Below are 23054 nucleotides of genomic sequence, written 5' to 3'. Positions count from 1 at the left end.
AGTTACTTGAATCTAATTTATATAGATTCAGTAGTTTGCATGGAAAGAACCAGCTGGGTAGGAGGCCTGTTGAGTTTCTCTATTCCCTTGAGAAATAAAGGCTCAGAATTTCCATAAAGCAAATGAGTTATGAGTTAATACAGCCCCAATCAGTAGAAGCTTCCCACAGAGTAGGAGCAGGGGTGAGCTTGGGGGCAGAAGGGAACAAATTGTATCATAGTTAAAGAGAATAAAAAGGCCTTGTTATTTTCTGATTTCCTGTATCGACCCCTGCAGAGGCAGGAACAGGCATGGGGAGTCAGGGTTGCCACCTGCAGAGATTCAGAAGAACCAGCTGATGGGGTTGGTTGGTTGGTAGGATGGATACTGGACATTAAAAGCTAAATGGTTCTATATTGGAAATGATAGAGTACAGGGAGCCATTGGTAGGGAGGCAGAGAGTAGAGAGTGGCCAGGCAAGAAATCCGGTGGGAGGTCAGGTCTGTCTCAGTAGGAAGTGCTAACGGGGGATCCACCTAGGACTGAACGCAGAGGGAAAACTGGTGTGCATTGTTCTAAGGAGAATGTGTCTGTGCAATGAAATCTGTTTCAAGCAAAAATGAAAGAGCCGGAACACAAGAGACAAACAATAATGACAAGCAACATGTCCCCCAAACAGAAAACAGGCAAGCAAACAGCAACATCCCAGACTTCTCAGAAAATAGGCAAACAAGGTTTGAGGCTTCACAATGCTTAGTCTGCCATTTTGTTTGCTCTCTTAACAGGACCTTTTCTCCTGTTGTGTGGTAGAATCCTGAGAGGATGAAGTCCACTCATTTAAGAGTGTGATTGAAATCTGATCCACAGCAAAGGAAAAAAGACACATGTACTATTCTAACAATTAAACACTACATCCCAGCACTGTGCTATAGAAAGAAAAACAATGAAAATGGCAAATATCTGTTTGGGGTCCATAGTAGTGCCACTCAAAACCCAGCAAGATCCATGGGCTCACCTCTTCCTGGAAATCTTCGGGGGGTACCTAGGACTAAGCACATGCACTGAGCTTTCCTAAGAATCCCTGGCAGCTGAACTGAACCTATCCAGGCGCTTGCAAGTAGATGGTTAGGGAAATTGCCTCTGCCTTTATTTCTTCCCTTTCTCTTTTTGTATCTTCCTCAGCATATACTACTTCTCTTTGCATTTCCATTTGGCATTTATTAACTGTGTATTCATGGAAAATTTTCCAACATTAGTCGATAATGCCAATTAAGTAAAACATTTCCATGGTTGAAGCAAAACAACAGAAGTTTCTTTCAAGAGGCTATAAAGAAAATAGAATATTACAGCCTGCTTTTGAGATTCAGTTCTTTTTAAAAATCAAATTGCAAGACGGGAAGAAGAAACGCATAGATAGTATTTATACACTTTTCCTGAAAGATAATTTTGGCAACTAAATATTCCTATTATGGTGCATGTAGTCATGTTGAGATAAAAATATGCCCCCTCTCTCCAAAATGGCTTCTCTGAAATCACAAAAGAGATATGCATTTTCTACATAAAAGTTGCAAGTATTGCAGAGAACATAATGTTTTTAGGTTACTAAGTTGTTAAGAATCTTAAGCAAATTTTAGATTCCATGAGAACAACTGTGCTGTGAGACATAAACTCTATTTAGTGCAGGATACAAGGCTGGATGCAGCAACTCATTGAGAGAAACAAACAACTTCTTGAGGGAAAATAGTGTTACTATTCTTTTAAAACCAGAAACGATGAAGCATCCTTTGATCATTATAAATATGTCTGTGCTTATGTTGAAACAGACCAGATTTTCAGACTAACATTGGGTGGTTTAGATGAAGGAAGGTGTGGCATTGTGCTTGTATTGTGCAAGTTTTTTTTCCCCTTTCTTCCTGTAAATGCAGCACTTGGGTTGAAGCAGGAGGATCCTAAGTTCATGGCCAGCTGGGATTCCACAGCGAGTTGGAGGATAGCCTGGGCTATGAGGCAAGAGCCTGTCTTGGGTAGAAGTGAGAAATAAGAAAGGAAAAGAAAGAGGGTGAAGGTAGGTCGAAGCTGTAACCTGTTGGACACTAGCCAGTTAATCCTGTAGACGTTTGGAAACGCTGAAGGGAAATTCGTTACACATAAGCCGCTTCTAGACCCTGGGCATATGTTCTGAGGGGGAGAGCCATTTTTAAAGCGTTCTTCTCATTACACACTTAATATAGGTTTAATAACTGACTTTTCCAAATCTCTTTGTATTTCTTAGGAGCTTATACTGAGCCCTTCATTAAAATATGTACTTGTAGCTGCACTTAAATTTCACACAGAAGATGCAGGATGGGTACTACTTTCTCCAGCTGTGCCCAACCAATGGCTCAAGGGCCTGCACAGTTTTTAAAGTCCCAATTCTAAGCTTCAGTCACCTGCATGCTCATAATGTGTAGTGCCTAAAACACACTCATTCTGGTTATATTAATCAGGACCATTAATATGACCAGGAGAGGACAGGAGCTCCACAAGGACAAAATATATCAGGGCACGGGGGCCCTCTATGAGACTGTTTCTCCAACTAAGGTCCATGTATAGATATAAGCTAGAACCCCTGCTCAGATATAGCCCATGGTAGTCAGTAACCAAGTGGATTTCCCTAGTAAAAGGGACAGGAACTATTTCTGACATGAACTCAATGACTGGCTCCTTTAACCCCGCCCCTCCCAAGGGAGGAACAGTCTTGATAGGCCACAGAGAAAGACATTACAGCCAGTCCTGAAGAGACCTGATAAGGTAGGGTCAGATGGAAGAGGAGGAGGACCTTCCCTAGCAGTGGACTTGGAAAGGGGCAGGGAGGAGATGAGGGAGGGACGGTGGGGTTGGGAGGGAATGAGGCGGGGGGCTATGGCTGGGATACAAAGTAAGTAACCTGTGATTAATATAAAAAATAAAAATTAATAACAACAATAATAAACAGGACGACTCATCTGTTTAGATTAAGAAATGCCATGGCTTTCCATAATGACATCTGAACACCTTCGCACATCACACACAAGAAGTTGTTGGCACCTGGGCTGGGTTATTCCCTGCACAGGGGCCATCCCATAATTCATGGAACTTTTTCTGACAGTGGGAAGCCAAGACTGTAGGGTGAAACTATTTATAGTGAAATTCAGTCATCTCTGGCATAGCTATCCCAAACTTGGGCCCTTTCATGTACTCCTTCCTTAAGTCTTAGCAGTCAGAGGCCTTAAAGACCACGGATACACTTGTTCTCTGAGTCATCTCAATGCAGAGAAGGAAGTGTTACCCGAAGGTTGATGCGCATACACCGAAGCCCTACACTACCTATACTCATTGTTTTCTTTCTTTCAACATTGATAGTTTCCATTTATGATAGAAAACATTTAGTACATGACAGACCAAAATTATTTTTTAAAGACATCATATCATTTAATCCTGATTATCACCCAAGAAGTTGCTATTATTGTTCACTTTTTCAAGGAGATGGGGCTGAGAGATCTTAAATAGATTGCTCACAACTATAAATCAAACCAAACCAAAAATAAGCAAAGAAAAACAAATGTTCAGATAATTATCTATTTGACCTTCAAATTAAAACATTTTAGTGTGTCTTCTAAACTTTTACTCCTTGTCATGAAATGAAAGCAGATAAAAAATATTGAAGCAAAGACTTTAGAACAAAAGCATGATCCAGTTCCTTCTGGACCCTCCCTCTCTTCATTGTGGGAAGCACTATTTCCCTGGCTGAGTCCCATCTCCCCTCCTTGTTCCCTTACAGAGATTAATCAGGAGAGAAGGACATGGTAGCCACACAACGGAGGCTGAAAGCAGAAAGAAATCAGAGTCTGGAGGAGGACAGGGCACTGAGCCTCAGACTCAGTAATGCAGAGCTTCCATAGTTATGTCCACAGTTCAAACCTCCCCCTTCACATCTGTAGCCTCTATTTCAGGGCCACCCAAATTAATTGAGAATAATGAGGAAGAAGCTTCATCTGTGAAGGTACAGGTGTAGTCGGAAGGAAGAACAAGACTCTCATTTCCTTTACCTTCAGTTTGTGGTAGGAACTCACTCCTCCAGAATGAGGGCTCTCATGTCTCTCTGTTCCACTGAGTTGCCAATTATTTTTAGCACACAGGCATTGAGAGCAGCTTTCCAGAAAAAATACTGGTAACGCCTTACTGGCTTTAGAATGTATTTTTTACAATGAACTCTTTCATTGTGTACTCTTTTTAGAGTCTAAGATTTGATATGGAAGAGCCTTTTGCACACATACATGATGTTTGTATAAAAAAACCTAACTTGGATCAAGTCTTATATCAAGGCCAAAATGCTCTCAGCCACATGCAAGATAATTCACACCAGTGGATCATTACACAGAAAGAGTGACAGCTGAAAAGAAGCCCAAGATCAGAAAGAATACTGTGCTATCTATCCCTTGAGAAAACTTGGGTCAGAGCATATAGGGAGCAAGAGTGTCCTCAGTACTTACGTACACACATTTCATTCTCTCTAAGGAATCTCGTTTGCGTTGTCCATTTTAAAATTCTGTCTTTTTAAGATTTTTGGTTTTAGTTACTTGGATCAGAAAATGTAAAAACTGCAACATAATACCCGTCTATCCTGGAGTGAAATGTCTGAGAAATGGAGGTTATTAGATGCATCATTGAAAGGAAACATTAAAACACTTATCTTGGATTTTTTTTCCTCCTCTAATGGGTACATAGCCAGGTCTATGTAATTATAGCCTTTCAGATCTGAGACAGTAAATTCAGATATTCTGACCTATGACAGCTGCCCTGCAGAAACACTGCCTTTGGATGTCTGGGACATATTTGTGTCTTGTTAGACAGATGGAGGGATGCATGTTTTACAGTTGTGTTTGCTGGCTGCTTGCACTCTCTGGAACCCTTGGAAGGAAACTTGGCCCTTGATTTCTATTCTCATCTCCATAGACTCGATCCATGTGGTCAGAGCTGACAAGGGTTCAAAGTGGAGAGTGCCCTTATATGGGCCACCTGACTTGGCCGTTCTTCCAGATCCGGTAATGGGAGACTGCCAAATCTCAACTGTGAGTCCTGTTAAAGAAGACTAGCCAGAAGGACTTCGAGAAGCTGCATTGTATCAAGGAAATCTTGATATTTAAAAGACAAAAAAAAGACCAAGATTATACATTGCATACATTCAAATCTTCACGGAAGGAGTTTTGGGGTATTGTTAATATTTCATGTTCAGAGAACTACATAGGATTGAAAAACCCATCACATGTTTTTCTCTGTGGTCGAGTCTGCCTTGTGATTATGTTTATTGGGTCCATATTTAAAAAAAAAATGCTTAAACTTCCCTGGCAGCCACCACCAACATCTGTTGTTTTATCATGATGATTCAGGAGACATCAGAGAAAATAATGTACAAGAGAGCACGCAGTGTGCAGAAATTACTGAAAAATGAAGAGAGCAACATTCTTGGCTTCCTCCTCAGACAGCATGATGAGCTCACCGGGTAACTTCATGAGCCTGGTGTTGTGAGGACTTAGAGGGCAGCAGGGGAATTAGGAAGCTGTCCCCCCAGTAAGTTCTTTCCCGTGAGAACAGCCGCTTTTCAGATGACACTGTGCTCTAAATCCCTTTCATTTTCATTGTGGAAGATGTTGTGTTCTTTCTAACGATACAAAACCCGGCAATGGAGGTGCCCCTGGTGTCTTAACTACATAACAATTAAAACGTGAACATTATGGTTGAAAATAATGTATCCCCCCACCCAACAAAATACTAACAAGACTGGAACTTTCCATAGAAGGTGACTGGGTCAGAGGTCAGAGGTAGCGTTTACTTTATGCATTACTACAGTGAATTTAACAATTGATGGTTTTTCTTTGATGAGGTCAAAAGTATTTTTTTTTAAAATAAAAATACTACATACAGAAGGGTCACCTTCTATGATGACCCCCAATTCACATACCACAGAGTATTGTGGTCCGGGATGTTTCTGGTGGTTCTGTACACGAGCTGGGTTCAGTAGCATCATGAAGTCTCTTCCTTCTGAGTGCGTGCTACAGTGTCTCTCACTGCAGAGTGAAGTAGCCGGAGAGGACAGTCTCTGTTTGGTGCAGGATCAGGTGGTTTCCTAGGAAACCAGAGCCTCCTACACATCCTGACAGCAACCTGATTCCAAGTAGACGGTGGCCTCTGAGCTTAGCGAGGGTAAGGATGGTGTGGGACCCAGTTAGGGCAGTGGAGCAGTTTCTGCTTCCAGATTTTCTAGCTGAAAGAAGAGAAAGAGCAAAGACAGTGAGGACAGGGTAGGGGGCTGGTGAGAGAACACTCTTATGATTATCTCCTGGATATGAGAACTGTAGTGAGTGTTGTCCTGTGTCTCTTCATCTGCAACACATTTTATCAAGTGCTCAGGCATTAATTCATATCTTAGTTATTCTGAATGTGGGTCATTATAAAATGTTTTTGCATTTACTATTCTTTATAAAATAGATGAGTTTTTTTTTAATATTTTTCTTTCGATAGATTTTACTCAGTAGCCCAGATGGAACTTAAATTTGAGATCTTCCTGCTTCAGCTTCTTTAGTGCTATGACTGGACCAAAAATCTCAAAAAGAAATTGGACGACTTTCTTTTACAATTTACTTATAGATTAAAAACATTTTTTTTATTTTCTTAAAGTAAAATTAAATTCTAAATTTAATTTTAATTATAATTAAATTTTAAATTCTTAAAATTTCTTTCTGTTTTCCTCTCGAGTAGTGGGTGTAGAGTAGATTGCCACTGAACTCCCACTGTGGAGCATGTCCGCTGAGCAGTGGCGTGAATTTTGCCCAGGTACGGGAGAATGTGCTGTGGTATTTGCAGATAAGCTGAGAGGATTATGGGACTGGAATGTCTTGCAATGAAGCAACGTGTTGTTTTTCCTGTTGTAACTAGTGAGGTATGAGGGTGTTTGCATGGTAAGTGTAAAGGGTTGCAAGGTTTTTACAAAAATTAATGTATTTCAGTAAGTTTCAAACTTCAGGGAAGGTACAAGAATTGAATGATACTGAAGAGGCTGGTTTTCTGGCTACACAGACCCACCTGCTAATATTCATCCCACTGGCGTTCTCTCCTTTTTTTCTCTTCCCACACATACATGTATGTACATGCGTACACACACATTCACACACACTATATCGTATTTAACCATTTAATGCTATGCTGGCATGTATTTCCTAAGAACAAAGAGCACATCAGACTGATGTCATCACCAGGAGGGGCAAGGCTATCTTGGACCAGAAAACCCCCTGAAAACTTGTGTTGACTGTGCCAGGGTACAGCCTTCCTTGAGCTGACTTTCTGTGGCTTGTCCCACAGGCAGCTGAGATGACGTGGGCGAGCACAACCCTGACGGCTGTGTCAGTGCTTGCTCCTGGGGGAGGCTTGGTTATAGCTCCCTCGGGTGCTGACACTTTGGCTTTGGGTCTGTCAACTGTGACAGAACTCACTGTGTGTGTAGCTGCCACCTGTTCTCTTTGCATTACCCCGCAGGATTTGTGGATAGGAAAAGCGGCTCCAACATGCTCAGGGTCTGTTGTTTGCAGTAACTCTTCAGATTGAAGCAAGAAGATAAAAAGACTCAGTTCACTGAGTCTAAGCAAGTCTTGTTTGGAGTCTTGTTACTTTTTGCTATTGTCTAAGGAGTTGGGATTCAGCACTAAAGTGGTGTAAAATTCAGGACTTCGAGACAGACAAGGAGCTTTTTAAAATAGAGAAAATGCAAAGGCCCATGGTCTGTGTTCAGGCACATTTGCAAATTTTCTGTGGCTGTTAGAAATGTGGTGTCCTACCTCTAGATAAAAATGAGCGGGGATAATGTGTGGGGGGTGATGAGAGGGGTAAAATTTAACAAGTGTTTATAGTTGCTATGTGGGAGGACATACTGTGGAGCTTGTCAGAGAAACTTAGACCTAAGTCACTATTAAAAGAATCTGAAGGGCAGCATATCACCAGATTCACCAGAGAGAGAGAGAGAGAAAGAGAGAGAGAGAGAGAGAGAGAGAGAGAGAGAGAGAGAGAGATTGTGTGTCATGGTGCAAACTAGTAGTGATAGGGAAAAGAAGGGACAATACAAATGCTTTATTTAATAGGATATGTACTATGAGCTGTTGGCTTTCCATCGTTGTGGGGATGGTCAAGCAAAGATTATGCTTTTACACAGTCAACAGTAGTACACAGACCACCTCACATGAGACCCTATATTTAAGGAGAGTGACTATTGTCATCAAGACAGGTTCGTGTCCAACAATGAGGATGACTATTGATGATTACTCTGAGTTTCTGTCTTAATCACTACCGTGACCAACATGAGAAGGGGTCTCTGAGGCCATGATTCCATGGGGTAGCGATTCAAAACATGAAGAATGAAATTGCTTTCAACTTCGTTTGTGCTGAAAGGAAAGACCCTCCCTTCCCAGGAGTATAATTACCGAGTTCATAAAATTGCCTTTCTCTCTGCAAAGTCTTTACACAATCATTCTTGCTGGGAGATTTTATATCGACAGTATGCTTCCTTAGGGCTATAAGCTGCCCAAGAGAAAGGCACTACTCTCTAAATCATGTGGCACTCCTGAAAGCCAAAGCAGAGCTCAGGATGGGAAAAACCCTTCCCAAACCACCCAAGACAAGGTGGGCATGTCCATGGGGACTGGGGTGCCCCAAGAAGAGTCGATTTGGCCAATAACCAGAAAAGCTCAGTCCAAACATTATACTGTGAGGCCCAACCTCTCAAGAAAGAAAGATGCTTCTCACCACGGAAAGCACAAGCGAAGGCCTTGCTTCTAGGGAACATGGTTCAGAAGAGCTAGGAAACCATGCTTGGCTGTCTTAGAGTGCTTGTTTCCCCGAAGCTTTTTCTGCCTCGCCTTGCAAGGTCCGAGGACTCGTTTTGTGGGTACAATGGAGATAAGTGAGAGGGGTTGGGAGTGAACGTGAAATCTTTTCTCATCTTGCACGAAGCACTGGCTTCGTGTGGGGCTAGGGCCATTGAATCAGACAGACTCTTAAGAGTATGACAGGACATGAAATCATTTTGAACCTGAGTGGGGCTGACTGCACCCCTTGCTTTATACCACCTTCTCTTTTTCTGCCTATAACTGACAGGCTTATTTTTTGAATGCTTCAGATAGTCAAGGTATGAGATTTCTCTGTTCTATAAGGACTATTTGTAGAGTGATGACTGTGAGAGATGTGTGAGGAGGTCACAGCTTATCTTTCAGTCCTCATCTAGGGTTTAAAAGGAAACATTTAGAATTCCAGGAAGAGACTGGGAAACCACAGCCCTGATGAAAGGATCCTAGCACAACAAGACTAATGAAAAATGCAACATCTCAATATAATCATTCTGTGTGGTCAGTGACAGAGAGCTAATTGGATCTGGAGGCTAACAGTGGCTGCTGGTCAACTGAATTCAGTTGACATGGTAGCATTGGCTGCTCCAGACCACATAAACAAATTAACTGACTGTGTTATGCCATGTTGGACTTTTGTCTTAGCTACTGTTTTATGGCCAAGAACAGTGTGTGAGTGCGTGTGAGCCCACATGTGTGTACATTAGTGCAGGTGCTTACAGAAGTTAGAGGCACTGAATGCCCCTGGACCTGGGATACGGACAATTATGAGTTACTCTGTGTGGGTGTTTGGAACTGAACGGAGGTCCTCTGCAGGACCAGCACATGGTCTTATCCATCCAGCCCTCTCTCCAGCCCCTGGAGTACTGTTTTAATTCTCCCGCTCCTCACCACCACGAGGGAGAATCAAAGCACAAGCCAACCCCGCTCTTCTGAAGCTGATCTGACACCATTTCCTTGATGATTTTATGTTCACAGGTTTCAGGAAATGGTCTTTGGAAGCACATTAGGTCTGATAAGACACAATAACCAACCATTCATGTCAAAAGCCTTAGGAAAAATATGGTCCAATTTTAGAGACAGCAACAAAAACAGTTTCTACTCTTGGCTTGCCACTATCAGAAAAGTCCCACTGGCTCTCAGTGGGACTATTAAGGTGTTATTAGTGCATCCATCCTGTTGAATTAAATGGGGATGCCATCAAATTTGGCTGGAAATGTAAGCAGCAAGTGGCATTGGAGGCTATCCCAACAGATTATCCAGAAGCCCCCTTTGAATTGCAGATCTCCGAGAAGGGAGCCAGCCTTTAACCAGCCTTCAACCTTGTGATTTTTAAACCTATATACCCTGACCCCTAGCACAAGCCACTTCAGTGGTGGGAGGAATAGCTTAGACCCTGGAGGTATAGCAAAGACATAACATTCCTGCTATCCTACAGCTTCAGTCTGACCGAGCAAACTGATGACTCACAAGAAAGAAGCAGCAATCTGCCAGCTGCGCTGTCGCTGCAGCTACCACCTCTGTCTACCTGCTGTGCGAGCAGAAGGACTGTTGGCAGGCCAGGCCCTAAATCATCCTCCCGTCCCTCATGTTGTGAGAGGCATCTCTAGACGATGAATCCCCTCGTTCGTGAACTCACAGAGAGGCAGCCCTGCTGGTTATGCTCATGACTGTGCTTCTGCTGCTCTAGTTATGTAAGTGACCTGGAGTTATGTAATGTTTAGTGTTTAGACAACAGCCACTGGGGGTCATGGCCATCTGGCTCAACCGCACCAATGCAAGGGAGATCTAAATCAAGCTTATCAGTGAATCCTGACAGGGGTCACCTGCCCTTTCTGTCGTATGTTTATAAGAAAGACAGAAGCCCACATGGTTTATGCCCAAGGCCAGAATTGGTCTTGGGCTCACATGTTTTTGTGTGGATGTTGGTGCATATAGGAGCTAGATTAATATCTCAATTTGTTTAATGGTTCTCCACCTTATTTCTGAGACACACGGCCAGTCTCTCATTGAGTCCTAAGTTCACTGATTTGATTAAGCTGGCTGGCGGTGAACTTGAGGGATCTTCCTACTCTGTTCTCCACCCCCAATGATAGATTTCAGATACAGCCTGCTGGGCCTGGTTTTCCCTTGGGTACTGGGATCCAAACTCGGGTTTTCGTGTTTCTCTAGCAAGCACTAGATGCACTGAACCATCTCGCCAGATCCTCTGTTTTAATGATTCGTCAACAGTGGCAACGGCACCTGCGGTGGCTATTTTCTTTGTTGGGACCGCCAGGAAGCGCATATAGTGGTTTTCCGATTGCATACAGCGCTGTGAAGACTACTCCCGCCATCAGAGTCCAGATTCTAGAGACAGCTCAGGAATCTATCTTTCACTCTATAGCCAAAGAGATGGAAAGAACTACAGACATCAGCCAGTGAGTCTGCATTCTCTGGTGGTAGATGGATCTCGGATTGGCCTTAACCCATAGTCTAGCTAAGCAGGGTGGAGGGTTAATACGGCCTCCAAACGCCTCTGTTCTTGGATTAGTACTGACAGCTGGTGTAGTGTGTGCAAAGTATGAGTAAGGAATGTAGGTACTTGTCTGTAATTAGAATATTTTCTGGGACTTAGTTGCCTCTGTCTGGTGTGGTGTGGTGTGCAGTTAAGCTCAGTTCCACTCATCAATTTCATCCCATCAATGGCATCCTGCTGACAGCAGCTCTAATCAAGTGTTGATTGAAGGAAGTAAGCTGGGACAGATCTGGTCTGAGCACTTGCAAATAACTAATCTCGGTTGTTGATGGGATGGCATAACCATGTGAACACGCTTGGCTAAGAAGATGGCAGACTGGCAGGCGAACTTGGAGTAGATGAACCCCAAGCAACTCTGCCTATCTTTGCTGACTGAAGCAGTAGATCCTATTGATACTGAGTAGCTTCTCCCACTAGTCACCTAGTCAGTTTAGAACTGACACTGGCCAAACACACGACGATTACAATGGGACTACTTCATGGTGCTCATTCTTAGGGAAGGGAGTTTATCATTTACCACAACATAAATGGGGCCCCTTGCTTTGGGGTTCCAAGCTGTTGTGCAACTCAGCATGTGTGCCGGTGGCCTGGTCTCACCGTGTCTCACCGTGTTGTGCTGTGAGGCACAGGGCTGCACTACCATGCTGGCAGCTCTGCTGTTTTCTTGGCTTCCCTGTGCCTATTTTTATCATCCTTGGATCTGTGATGAGCTCTTGCTAGGACATCACCATGGGATACAGAAATCTATACCTGAGCTTCTTTCTTACAGTGCAGTCACACATTGCAGTGGACATTAGATACCATGCTTATGTGCATGCATAAATACATAGATACAATCCCCTAATGTTGTTTTCCTTTCATATCAACAGTCTTTTCAACTGTAACTTTTCCAGGAAGTCAACAACAACAAAAATCCCATTTAGGCTGTTTTACTCTATTAAAGAAAATGAAAATAAAATGTTTGAAATGCTTTTAAGCTTCAAGGTGAAGCTTATTTAAGGAATTTTAGTTCTTCTCCATGCAAAGATTGAAATGTCTCCCGTAGTTTTAAGGCTGGAGAAAATTTAAGAGATTTTTCTTAACTTTGTCAATCTACAAAAGGAAATACAGTCTTGAGAAGTGATTTACCCATGTGTATTGGTTGAAAACCTTGATTTAATATTTTGATTTTTGCAGCTCCCTTCTGCCCTCCCACTTTCTCCTTCCTACTTAGAAAGCCATCTAAGCTTCCAACTGAAGCCAATGACTGAATTGGGTACTTTGGAAGCTGATCAGCGTTTGCCTGTAATAGACTTCAAAAACCCCATTCATTAGAGAAACCATAAAAACAGAGTCACACAAAACCATTTGGAGTCGATGACTCATAGGCAAAGATCTCAGTGTTCCTTAGTGACAGGAACTCATCCTTTCTTCCAACCCTCATTGCCTGAATCAGGCATAGTGGGATTTCTACTTATTCCTGATTATACAGTATAGGTCTATATCTGATTTGGGGACGAGGAGCTTCGTATAATTTATCTAAAGCACACTGATCAGACGATTATGTGAAGAACATTCTATTCCATGAGGGAAGTGTATGCATGATTTCATCTAAAGTCACCGCTTCACTTTCACTTAACTCTGTCCCCATTGGGTCTAATGCAGCACTGGCAAGAAACTTCTTTAAGCATCTCTGTCTGCCTGTGTGTGTGTGTGTGTGTGTGTGTGTGTGTGTGTGCATGTGTGCATGTGGGTGTGTAAGAACATGTGTACATTCATGTACCTTGGGTATCATTCCTCAGGTATTGTCTACTGTTTTTTTTTTTTTTTTGAGGCAGATTCCCTCAGTGAACCTCAAGCCAACCAATTAGGTCAGAATAGACGACTATAGCTGGCTAGTGCTTGCCAGGGATGTATCTTTTCCCACCTTTCCAGAGTGCACACCATTTCAAGCCTTTCTGCGTGGGTTCTTGGGTCAGAACTGAGGTCTCCATGCTTGCAAGGTAAGCACATCACCAAGCAAGCAGTTTCCCAGCCCTTGTGATAAAATTTCTAATAGTCAGTGATACAGACAGATTAAAATGCAAATGTGGAAAAGAAGAAGTAGAGGAAAACCTAATAGTTCAAAGGATCCACACATGATCTGCCAGCTGCTTCCTCCTGATTTTCTGCCCAGGAAGAAAGCTTAAGTGATTATGGTTTTGTTCACTGAGAGAAGTATGAAAGGTGTGATCAACAAAGTTCTAATTCTAGGGCAAACTCAGTCAGTGAACTTCTGGTCAGGAAGAGGCCCCTTCGACAACCAACAGCATGGACTGTACTCACCCGAGTGTTGTCAGTGGGATTGGCACCACAACCCAGGTACCCTGGTTTCCATGCTTGCATTTGCCATATGTTGATAAAATATCTTTGACATGCTTCTCCCAGTTTTTGTGTATGTGCCTTTTCAAAATAGATCCATTTTCTGTATATATATTGCATTCAAAACAAAAGAATATATCACTTATAAACCTTACTCTTAGCAACATGCAATTTAATTAGATTAAAAAAACATGTCCTAAGGCTACACAGACTCTCTTCCTCATAATTATAGCTAGAAAGTGGTAGTCTTCAAAACAAAGCAAAACAAAATTGAAAACCCAAACAAAGAACAACCCACTCTGCTTCCAGAGAAAAAAAGTATTAGCTTTTTTTTTTTTTTTGTATACTAATGTATTTAGGATACATTGAAATGCATGGGATTGAGAATTTAACAACCAAAGAATTCTGGTGAATATCTGAAATTCTGAGACATCGCCATTTATTTTCATAAAACATTCGTTGATCAGTTCACAGCACCAGGCATGACGATCTATAGTGCTTTGTGAAGCCTGATAATGCACGGTGCTCTTCTATGAAATGTGAACACTGTGTTGCTTCTACAGCTGAGATCGGTTACATACCCTGGCATATGTCTATTGAACTTAATCTTTTTATGGATGGTACTAACAGTTCACCATAATAGTGTTCTACAAGAACTTGAGAGCACCAGAAAAACACCAACTTAATTAGACATACGTAGCCTTTGATGCCCTAATTATCAATGCTTAACTGATAGTTAATTGTCTCTTGAAATATAGGCACAATGCACATCTCTCAACTTTAGAAACTTCTAGAATGAAATAACAGACAATGAAATAACAAAATCTCAAAGCTTAGAAACACTTTTTTCCTAAACCCAAGAAATTATACATATGAATTAGTTGCAACTTTTTGTCTGTCAATAACATTGCAATAGTTTTATTTTAAAAAAAATCATATTTTGAAGGTGTAAGTGTTATTTTATCATGACTCCTAACCAGATTATAACTTGTATCCTGAGGTGGCCATGACTGTGTTGACTGTTAGCACCTTCACTATGGATTCAGGTTCTCATCAGGATAGATGTCATTATTCCAGGTTAGTGGGCAAACACAGCAGGGAATAACTATAATTAAATATAGCTGCTGCAATTATATTTCTAACACCGTTAGAAAGCTCTTAATTTGCATATACAAATTACTCACTCAAGATTCTACACAAAAATTGGTTGGTGTCTATATGTTAATCAGCTATCCATCACTGTTTTTTTTTCCCTTTATTTATTTATTCATTCACTTTATATCCTGATTGCAGCCATTTCCTCTTCTCCCAGTCCCACCTTCACACACCCCCTTCTCCACTCCCCCTTTTCTTTCTCAGAGCAGGGAAGAGGCCCACCGTGGATACCAACCCGTTTTAATGGTTGTATTGAAATACCTCCCCCGTAACTTTCCTCTTGGCTATATTAGTGTGCTGTATTCTGTAAAGCCAGTTCACTGCTTACATTCCTTTAAGCATGTGATAACTATCAGATTCTTTGAAGTCATGTCTTTTAACCACATGAAGATTTTTAACTCCTTCCACCACCTTGCCTGATTATCTAATTTGCTTATTCCATTACTGAAGTGTGAGGGCTGCCTGTGTGAGGCTAATCTTCCTTTAGTTCCAGGCACTAGGATTGTCTTTGTAAGCTAGTCACCATGGTTTGTTTAAGTGCCTTGGGTCATGTTGCTGGTCATGAAATAAAACCTCTATGAGGTCTTAAAATATCTACTCTCATACTTATTTTGTTTCTGTAATTGAATATTTGGACTACAAATTTTCTCTAGTAACCTCTATATTTCTTGTTTTATATTCTAGTGTTCAGGAAACCTTGCCTAATCACTTGGGTTATTCACATCCTTTCTCTACTGATTGAGGCTCCTAAGAATACAATGAAATGAAATTTTATAAAGCTATGTGATGACATCATTAAATTTAGATCAGAACTAAACCCAGCGTAGAGTTATAGAGCTTGGTAGAGGTTTTCCAATCTACTTAAAACACTGGTTAGTGAGTTCACCGATTGTGCCACGCAGTAGTTAATTTTTTTCTCCGTAATTTTGCCACAAGCAGTTCTGCTTCTCAGAGTTATGTGTTTTGCTCTCAGTCATCTAGGTTCCGGGACAAGGTTACAAAACTAGATATTTTGTGGTTGCTCATTTGCTAAAATCTTTCCCATTAATTTTGGTACTCAATTTCACCCAATATGCCAGATATTCTCACTCCTTGTGATTTATGCCTAGGGTTTATGATTTATGTTTTATGAATTGTATTTCATCCTCAAGAACTTTCACGGCTTCATCGTCTCTAGGAAACGTGGCATCTCTTCGGCGCTAACAACAGCCTGACCTTGATTGGCTTAAATCTTTCTGAATAATGATTAAGGCTGCAGTTCATTTTCTCTGAAAGAGAAACTCAAAGTAATATTAAGTCTACAGGATCTGAGTGAAACTGTAGTTAGTAATATTTAGGGGCTTTTGAATAAAAGAAACTTTAATGTAATCACAGGGAAGAAAGTACAACAAGATAGTTTTTTTTTTTTTAATCTGTAAATTGTAATCGGGGTTAAATAGTTGGTTTATTGTCGAATGCACAGAACTTATATCCTATTCCATATTTATTAATTCTGCAATTTATCAACTGGATATTTTGCTGTGAAAATTTAAAACAAAACTATTTTTATTGATTAAGACATTCTTATTTCTCAAGGTCACCTTCCATAAACTCTGCTTGCCCATGACCTACCTGAGGGTACCCATTTCAGCACAATGAGAAGTTATCTGTTTCTTTTGTTTTGAAGAAACTTAAATATCCCAAGTCCCTAAAGCCCAGGGATATTTAAGTTTCTTTAAATCAAAAGAAGCGGGTGATTTTTCCTTTGTTTATAAAATATTGTCTTGATCATTATGAAGACTTGATGATGTGGGAAAAGTAGGCATGGACCTAGGTGGAAGATTCCCTACATTTCTAGCATTCCTGAGATGGATTACGTGTGTATGGAAAACAAAGCAGCTGGGAGAAGTCGTGAGTTTGGAGGATAAATGTGCTTTGTTGATTAGCCTTTCTACTGTCATCTCTTCCTTCCCCAAGGCCTCCTTCTTGCTCCCTTTCTTCCTATAGACAAATTACCTAAATTATTTTTTCTCTACATTCATTCTTGGACCAAAGAGCCATTATTTCAATCTGCAATGTCACTTTCAGCTCGTGTTCCATGGAGAGCTGACAATTACACAAAGCCAATTTATCCGGCAGCCACATTTGGCTGCTAACCTCCTGCTATTGCAGTTCTAGAAGGTCTGATTCCATCTTCCGGCCTCTGTAGGCATAGGGCTCACTCACGCCAACATTCACACATGTGGGCATAATTTAAAAAAAAAATCTTCAAAACAGTAAATTTCAATAAATGAGAATATTTTCATCAAATATGGCTACAAAATAAGAATTTACCACTTCAGAATAGCTGAGTAAGATAACATCTAATTTAAATATAGTTTTAAAAGAGAAATAGTTGCTATTTTAAGAGTTATGTACAATACTATGAAAAGGAAATTAGGCATTAGCAATTTCAGTTCATCTAATCTTTAAAACTTTACCTGTTAAAAGAAACATGCGTATCAAAATCACCATAAAACAAAAGCGAGAGATCCAGGAAATAGGTCACATTGATTGACAGCCTGGATCATAAAATTAATTGTAATTTGAGTTAATTATCAGTCACTGCATTTTAACTATGATTCTGGATAAATTCTTATATAAAAATCGCATTATATAGATTATAATTCATACTGCATATGATGAAATAACATGTTTTCCTAGTTACAAACAGATGAATAAATGTTATTAAAGCCAAGTGTGTAAATAAACATATTCCGATTTAAACAATATTTTATCCTTATTATAAAAAAAACAAATGCCTTATCTTTAAAATCAAGTACATCACTTTCAAAAACTGGATTCATAGTTTTTCTGTGTTACAAATTGATGGAACATACTAGCTAATTCTGTTATCTGTGATGTAATATTCATGTAAGCCTATGTAACTCTAATTTCAGACATATACAAAGATGCCAATTCATAACATACACACACACACACACACACACACACACACACACACTGATTGAACCAGTTTTCTTTTGAACCGAAGACTTGAAAGAAAAGCCATTTTGTTTCATTCATAAAGAATGCAATAATGTGGTCCAGTGTTATAATTTTGTAAGCTATTCTCATTTGGAGCTTTTGTCATGGAATTGAAATCATTTCCTTCCCAAATTAGCTCTCCACAGATGTCTTACAAATACCCCATGAATCCAGTTTTTGAGAATGATGTTGTTGATTTTAAAGATCAGGCATTTGCTTTTCCTTCTCCGTGGAGACTGTAGTTTTCTAGCCTATTTAAATGTAAGCATCTCCTGATTTTTTGGACTGCTCCTTGGACTGTGATGATAAGAAAGTGTTTTCAAAATGGTAATCAAAGGGTTTGGGAATGGCCTTAACATACTATGAGAAGCAATTAATGTGATGCTAGCTTTACTGCTATTAGATGGCCTAATACTCCAAGGCTCATTGATAAAAGTGAACACTTGTTTTTCGAAGGTAACTATATTATTTTGTAAATATGGTGTTTTCCTTTGGTGAGAAAAACATAACACTTGCCCATTAAACATGGCAGTAAGTGAAGGAAAAGGTACAATTTATTCATTGTGTGTGCATATGCCTCTGTGTTCTATGAATGTGTGTGTGTGTGTGTGTGTGTGTGTGTGTGTGTGTGTGTATGCCAGTGGTTAAAGTTAGATGTCTTTCTTTATTTCTCTAGACTTATCTTTTGGATAGGGCTTTTCGCCGAACAGGGAGCTTGCTGTTTCAGCTCCTCTGGCTGGCCAACAAGCTCCAGGGATCTACCTGCTTCTCTTCCCCTAGTGCTGAGATTACAGGCATGTGCCACGTGACCTGGATCTCTATGTGGGTGTCAGGGATTCAGACTTGGACTCTCGTGCTTATGCCGGAAGCTCATTGCCCACTATTTAAGTCAGGAATTTTTGAATAGTGTTTTATTTAAAATACATATTCTTGGCCCCACACAATAAGCCACAATTCCTTCAAGGATATCTTAAAGATTCTTTATTTTCTGGAGTTCGACATAAAGACTGAATCTCTGACTATGAGTGTACTGTACTCACTGAAAGAGGCATAACATTGGCTGTGGGCAGAGGAGAACAGCTTGCAATTATTCTTAAAACAGGTGCTGCTTGTCTAGAGTCTGCCCATTACTGGTTATTGGATGTTGTATAATCATTTAACCTTCATGAACATTTGTTCTCTCATGCTTATCCATCAAAGATGTTACCGGAAAGAGATGCTGGATCACACAGGATCACCTTTTCGTTTGTATGCTTGTACAGGAAAGTATCATAGCATTCTTTTATGGTTACAGTTGCTGTATTTGAATAAGACCCAAGCTGACCTGACAGAGTCACCCTCCCTTTCCATCCATCATGTCAAACATTTTCATAATCACCCAGGTATCAAATAGGAAGTGCCTTATAGGGTAAGGTTGGGGAAGAAAGGAAGCAGGAAAGGCTCTGAGTGGGCAGTGATGTTTTAGGTCTGAATGAGATTCATGTTACTCAGGATCCATAGTGGGAAGTGTTCAACAGGACAATTCAACAGGGCAGCAGGATGGCACATGGGTGGGGAAAGTCAATTGTAACAAAACAGATTGACGACAAATAATTTCCCTGGGCTCCTTGTAATCAAGATCAAAAAGCCATCAAGACAACACATTGAACATAAAATGATCATGGACACTGCAGGGGGACCAGGAAGCTTAGCCAGGGCTGAACAAGGTCCAGAGAAGGACATTTTCTGCACCTCCTTCTCAGTGAGGGCAAGACTTCCTCAGGGCAGTGAGTCTGGGTTTGGGTCTTTTAAAGTATCTTGTTAAAAGTCAAATTAGAAGACAAGGGCACATGAGAACACGTTTTTGCACAATCTAACTTACGATCAGAACGCCAAAGGCTCTGAAGGAGAAAGTCTACTACTCTTCATTTCTGAGGCGTGGGCCCAAAATTTCAGCATTATGGGGTCATTCGGGTTGTCGGTCAGCTGACTGGACAAATACAAGAAAGGAAATGTATGGCGCAAGAAAGGGAAATAATGTCAGTGTCATGGGGTCACTTGACTTGCCAGTCAGTGACACAAGAAAGAGGTCTTTCCTATACACTCTTTATCTAAAGAGCTACCAGCCTTCCCCTTCCCCAGCCTTCTGCAGATCTCTGCAGGTCTCTGTAGAGTGCTCTGTAATGAGTCAGGGACTGGGATAGGCATAAGAAGCAGGATAAGACAGATGTGTTCCCACCATCAGGAAGCACAGAGTAGCTGTCTACTCTGGCAGGAACAACTGTGACCTCGGTGATGTTTCTTCTCTCTCTCTTTACAATGTGAGCACAGCTCCTGTCGTCGAGAGGAAGAGTCTTTGCTCGAGTCATTCAAGTCCAGGCTGATGAATCATTTGAGCTATGGTAAGCATGGATTTAACTTTGTGTCATTACCTTTAAGAATTATGAGTGTTTGTGTGTGGGGGGTGTGTGGTGTGTGTGTGTGTGTGTGTGTGTGTGTGTGTGGTGTGTATGCATGCAGAAGCCTGAGGTTGATGCTGAGAGACTTCCTGGATCACTTTTCATCTTGTTGAGGTAGGGTCTCTCCTTAGAACCTAGAGCTCACTAACGTGGCTGGTTTCCTTACTGAGTTCTCTCTAGGAATACCCCGCCTGCCTTGCATTGCAACCACTGGCAGGCTGCCCCACCCCACCCCCACCTCGTGGTCACTTGGGCTCTGGATTGCTGAACTCTGGTCCCCTTGCCTGTGCAGCAATACTGTTGCCACTGAATCGTCTCCCCAGGACTCTTTGTGTGTGTCTATTTCTGTCACCAGGCCTGAAGGGGCGAGGTCTCTTTTTCTCTCCCTCAAAACCCGTGGCCAGGATGAAGACAAGCTGGAAGGAGCATTGTATCATCTGTGGAACCAGCCATTCCTGCTGTGGCCACCTTAGACCAGGTGACTGACAGCCAGGTTGGTGGCTGGCTTGAGTGAAAACAGCTAGAACTCAAAAGCACAAGCAGGCTGGCCTGGCCCAAATTATGTTGCATCATGCAGCTGTAGTCTGCATAGATGTTTGCTTCTAGCCTCTAGGTTTTGGAATATTTTGTTTGCCTTTAACTAGAACGTGTGACTCCGAATTTATGCTGGGCATAGAACGTTCTTGTATGGTTTATCTAATTACCTTGAGAACTGCCACCTCGTCCCTTCGCTTTGCGCTGTGTGGACATGGCCTCAGTGCACAGCTGTCAGAAGACAGACACCCTGGGGAGGTTTGGCATTGGATCTCTGATCTGCAGAATAGGAAGTTGACTAAAGGGCTTGACGTGTGACACGTGGAATATGATAGATATTTTGGGAGAAAACACAAATAGACAACACATAATAAACATTGATAACCACGACAAACTTGTAATGTGTCTAACTGAAAAGTTCGCGTGAATCCAGTTAGACTTGTTTCCTAACAGGATGGGTCCTATTTAAAACAAAGGAATGAATAAACACGAAACCCACGGTAACGCTACACCTGCCTGTCTGATTTCCCCTCCGAGCTAATCGAATGATTCCCATTGGCAGAGCCGTGTAGTCTAACTCCTCCTCCTTTAGGTCCAATCTGAATAGATGATGGAGACATCCACCACAGGATTTTCCATTTGCCTCAACCATCCACCCCTGACTCCCTCAACCCTAAAGAAAGACACAACAGTGGAGACTGGTGTAAAAGGATCTTTGATTTCTGTTAATTTTCAAATATGTCAGGCTGTTTCTGCTCCTCGCAGCTTGTAACTCCTCTTCTCTGGCCAGCTCTTCCAGCTGGGTCTTTGGCAAGCAGCCAGTCCCAGGCTGAAGCGCTTTCTCTGTTATCTACCGCTGCCGCCCACTCCACAGAGGCAGCCGTAACGATAAGTGCTAATTGGATGTATTTTTAAAAGCAAACCTTTTAGTGACTTATGACAGAACTTCTCCAATTAACTTCCCGTCTACTCTCTGGCGGTGCAGGAACCGCATTGATGTGCAGACCCTGCGTTTAGAAGGGGGTTTAAGGCGGCACTGGAGAAGCTGAAGGGCAAATGTGTTTAAGTCTGGGGTGTGCTGGGGCCAAGGTGGGTGGAGAGGGCTGTACTTCCGGTAGAAGGTCAGGCGAACCAGGCAGGGTAGCAAGGCCACCAAGAAGCCACGCCCCTTGTAACAGGGAAGACTCATCCTGGCACTTGGTGGGTAGGAGAAAAGTTCAATCTTTCTTAGTCTCACCCTTTTCTCTAACGAAGGCGAACTATTTTAACGCAAAGGATTTCAAGTTCATCTTAGGATGGATAGTTTCAAATTGAATTCTCTAATATGTTACCCCTGGGTTGGAGGAAAAAAAAAAATCGATTTAAATCCTTACCCTTTTAAAATGACAGGCAAGAATTTGAAAGCCACTAAAAAGGGGGAGCTGCTTGGAGAAAGGAAAAGGTTATATGCTGGTGCGGATAACAATGAGGGGGTGGGGGAGCAGAAGAGGAACCCGTTCCTTACTGGCCTCGATTTCTGAGCGGGAAGCAGTGAGACAAGTTTGTCAATAATTGCCTTTGGGCTGGACATGAATCTGCCATCATTACCACATGCTCGCCAGAGGTATTGCGGATCCGTGTCTCCTCAGGCAGGTTCACCTAGGTTGTGTTACATAAATCTGAGGCGACTTAGAAGGACTGAGGGGCAGGCCATAGCTGGGGTAAAAAGGAACAGTGAGAGATGGTGTGATGAAGACGCAGCAAGTGGGAGCAGCTACCCGTGGGGTAGGAAGCCTCCCTCCGCTGCACCCTAGTCTTAGGGTGTGAAGCTGCTGTCCTCTGAGCTCTGCCTCTTGATAACCGGATCTTGACCCAGAGTTTTGACCACACCATTTACTTCATAGGAGGCTTGAATTTTAACTCCGTGCTATAAAATTATATTCACTATGGTTTTTAGGTGTGGGAAGTACTTTGGAATATTTATTTAGGTTACTATTAATAACTAAGTCATATTTGTACTGAGTTTTTAGGCTAGATGTCAAATTATTGCAAAGCAGTGAATTAGGCAGTTTTAAGAGCATTAAAGACAGGATTCTCCCCCCCCCCTCTTTGTTTATTCCTTGTATGGTTACAATATTGAGAGCAAATCTTGGATTTCCTGGGACTCTCCTGGACATAGTAATACATGCCCAAACA

General features: G+C 41.6%; 1 protein-coding gene across 3 annotated transcripts in view; it reads right to left on the bottom strand.

The window, feature by feature from the left end:
* Nucleotides 1-5992: 5992 nt before the first annotated feature.
* The window catches only part of Oprm1 (opioid receptor mu 1), a 50273-nt gene continuing 33211 nt past the window's right edge, over nucleotides 5993-23054 (bottom strand). The window contains exon 4 of one of the 3 annotated variants that reach the window (XM_055615843.1): nucleotides 5993-6262. In XM_055615843.1, coding sequence (XP_055471818.1) covers nucleotides 6224-6262 — 39 coding nt within the window. In that variant the 3' untranslated portion in view covers nucleotides 5993-6223. Of the gene's footprint in view, nucleotides 6263-13831; nucleotides 13850-21113; nucleotides 21159-23054 lie in introns of those variants that run through there. The other 2 variants (XM_055615845.1, XM_055615844.1) reach the window with 2 other exon arrangements.

Source organism: Psammomys obesus, unplaced genomic scaffold (assembly GCF_907164565.1).
Source record: "Psammomys obesus unplaced genomic scaffold, mPsaObe1.curated_primary_1811, whole genome shotgun sequence".
Taxonomy (NCBI): Eukaryota; Metazoa; Chordata; class Mammalia; order Rodentia; family Muridae; genus Psammomys; species Psammomys obesus.
Note: the sequence above shows the minus strand (reverse complement) of the source record. Positions and strands in the feature narration are given on the sequence as shown.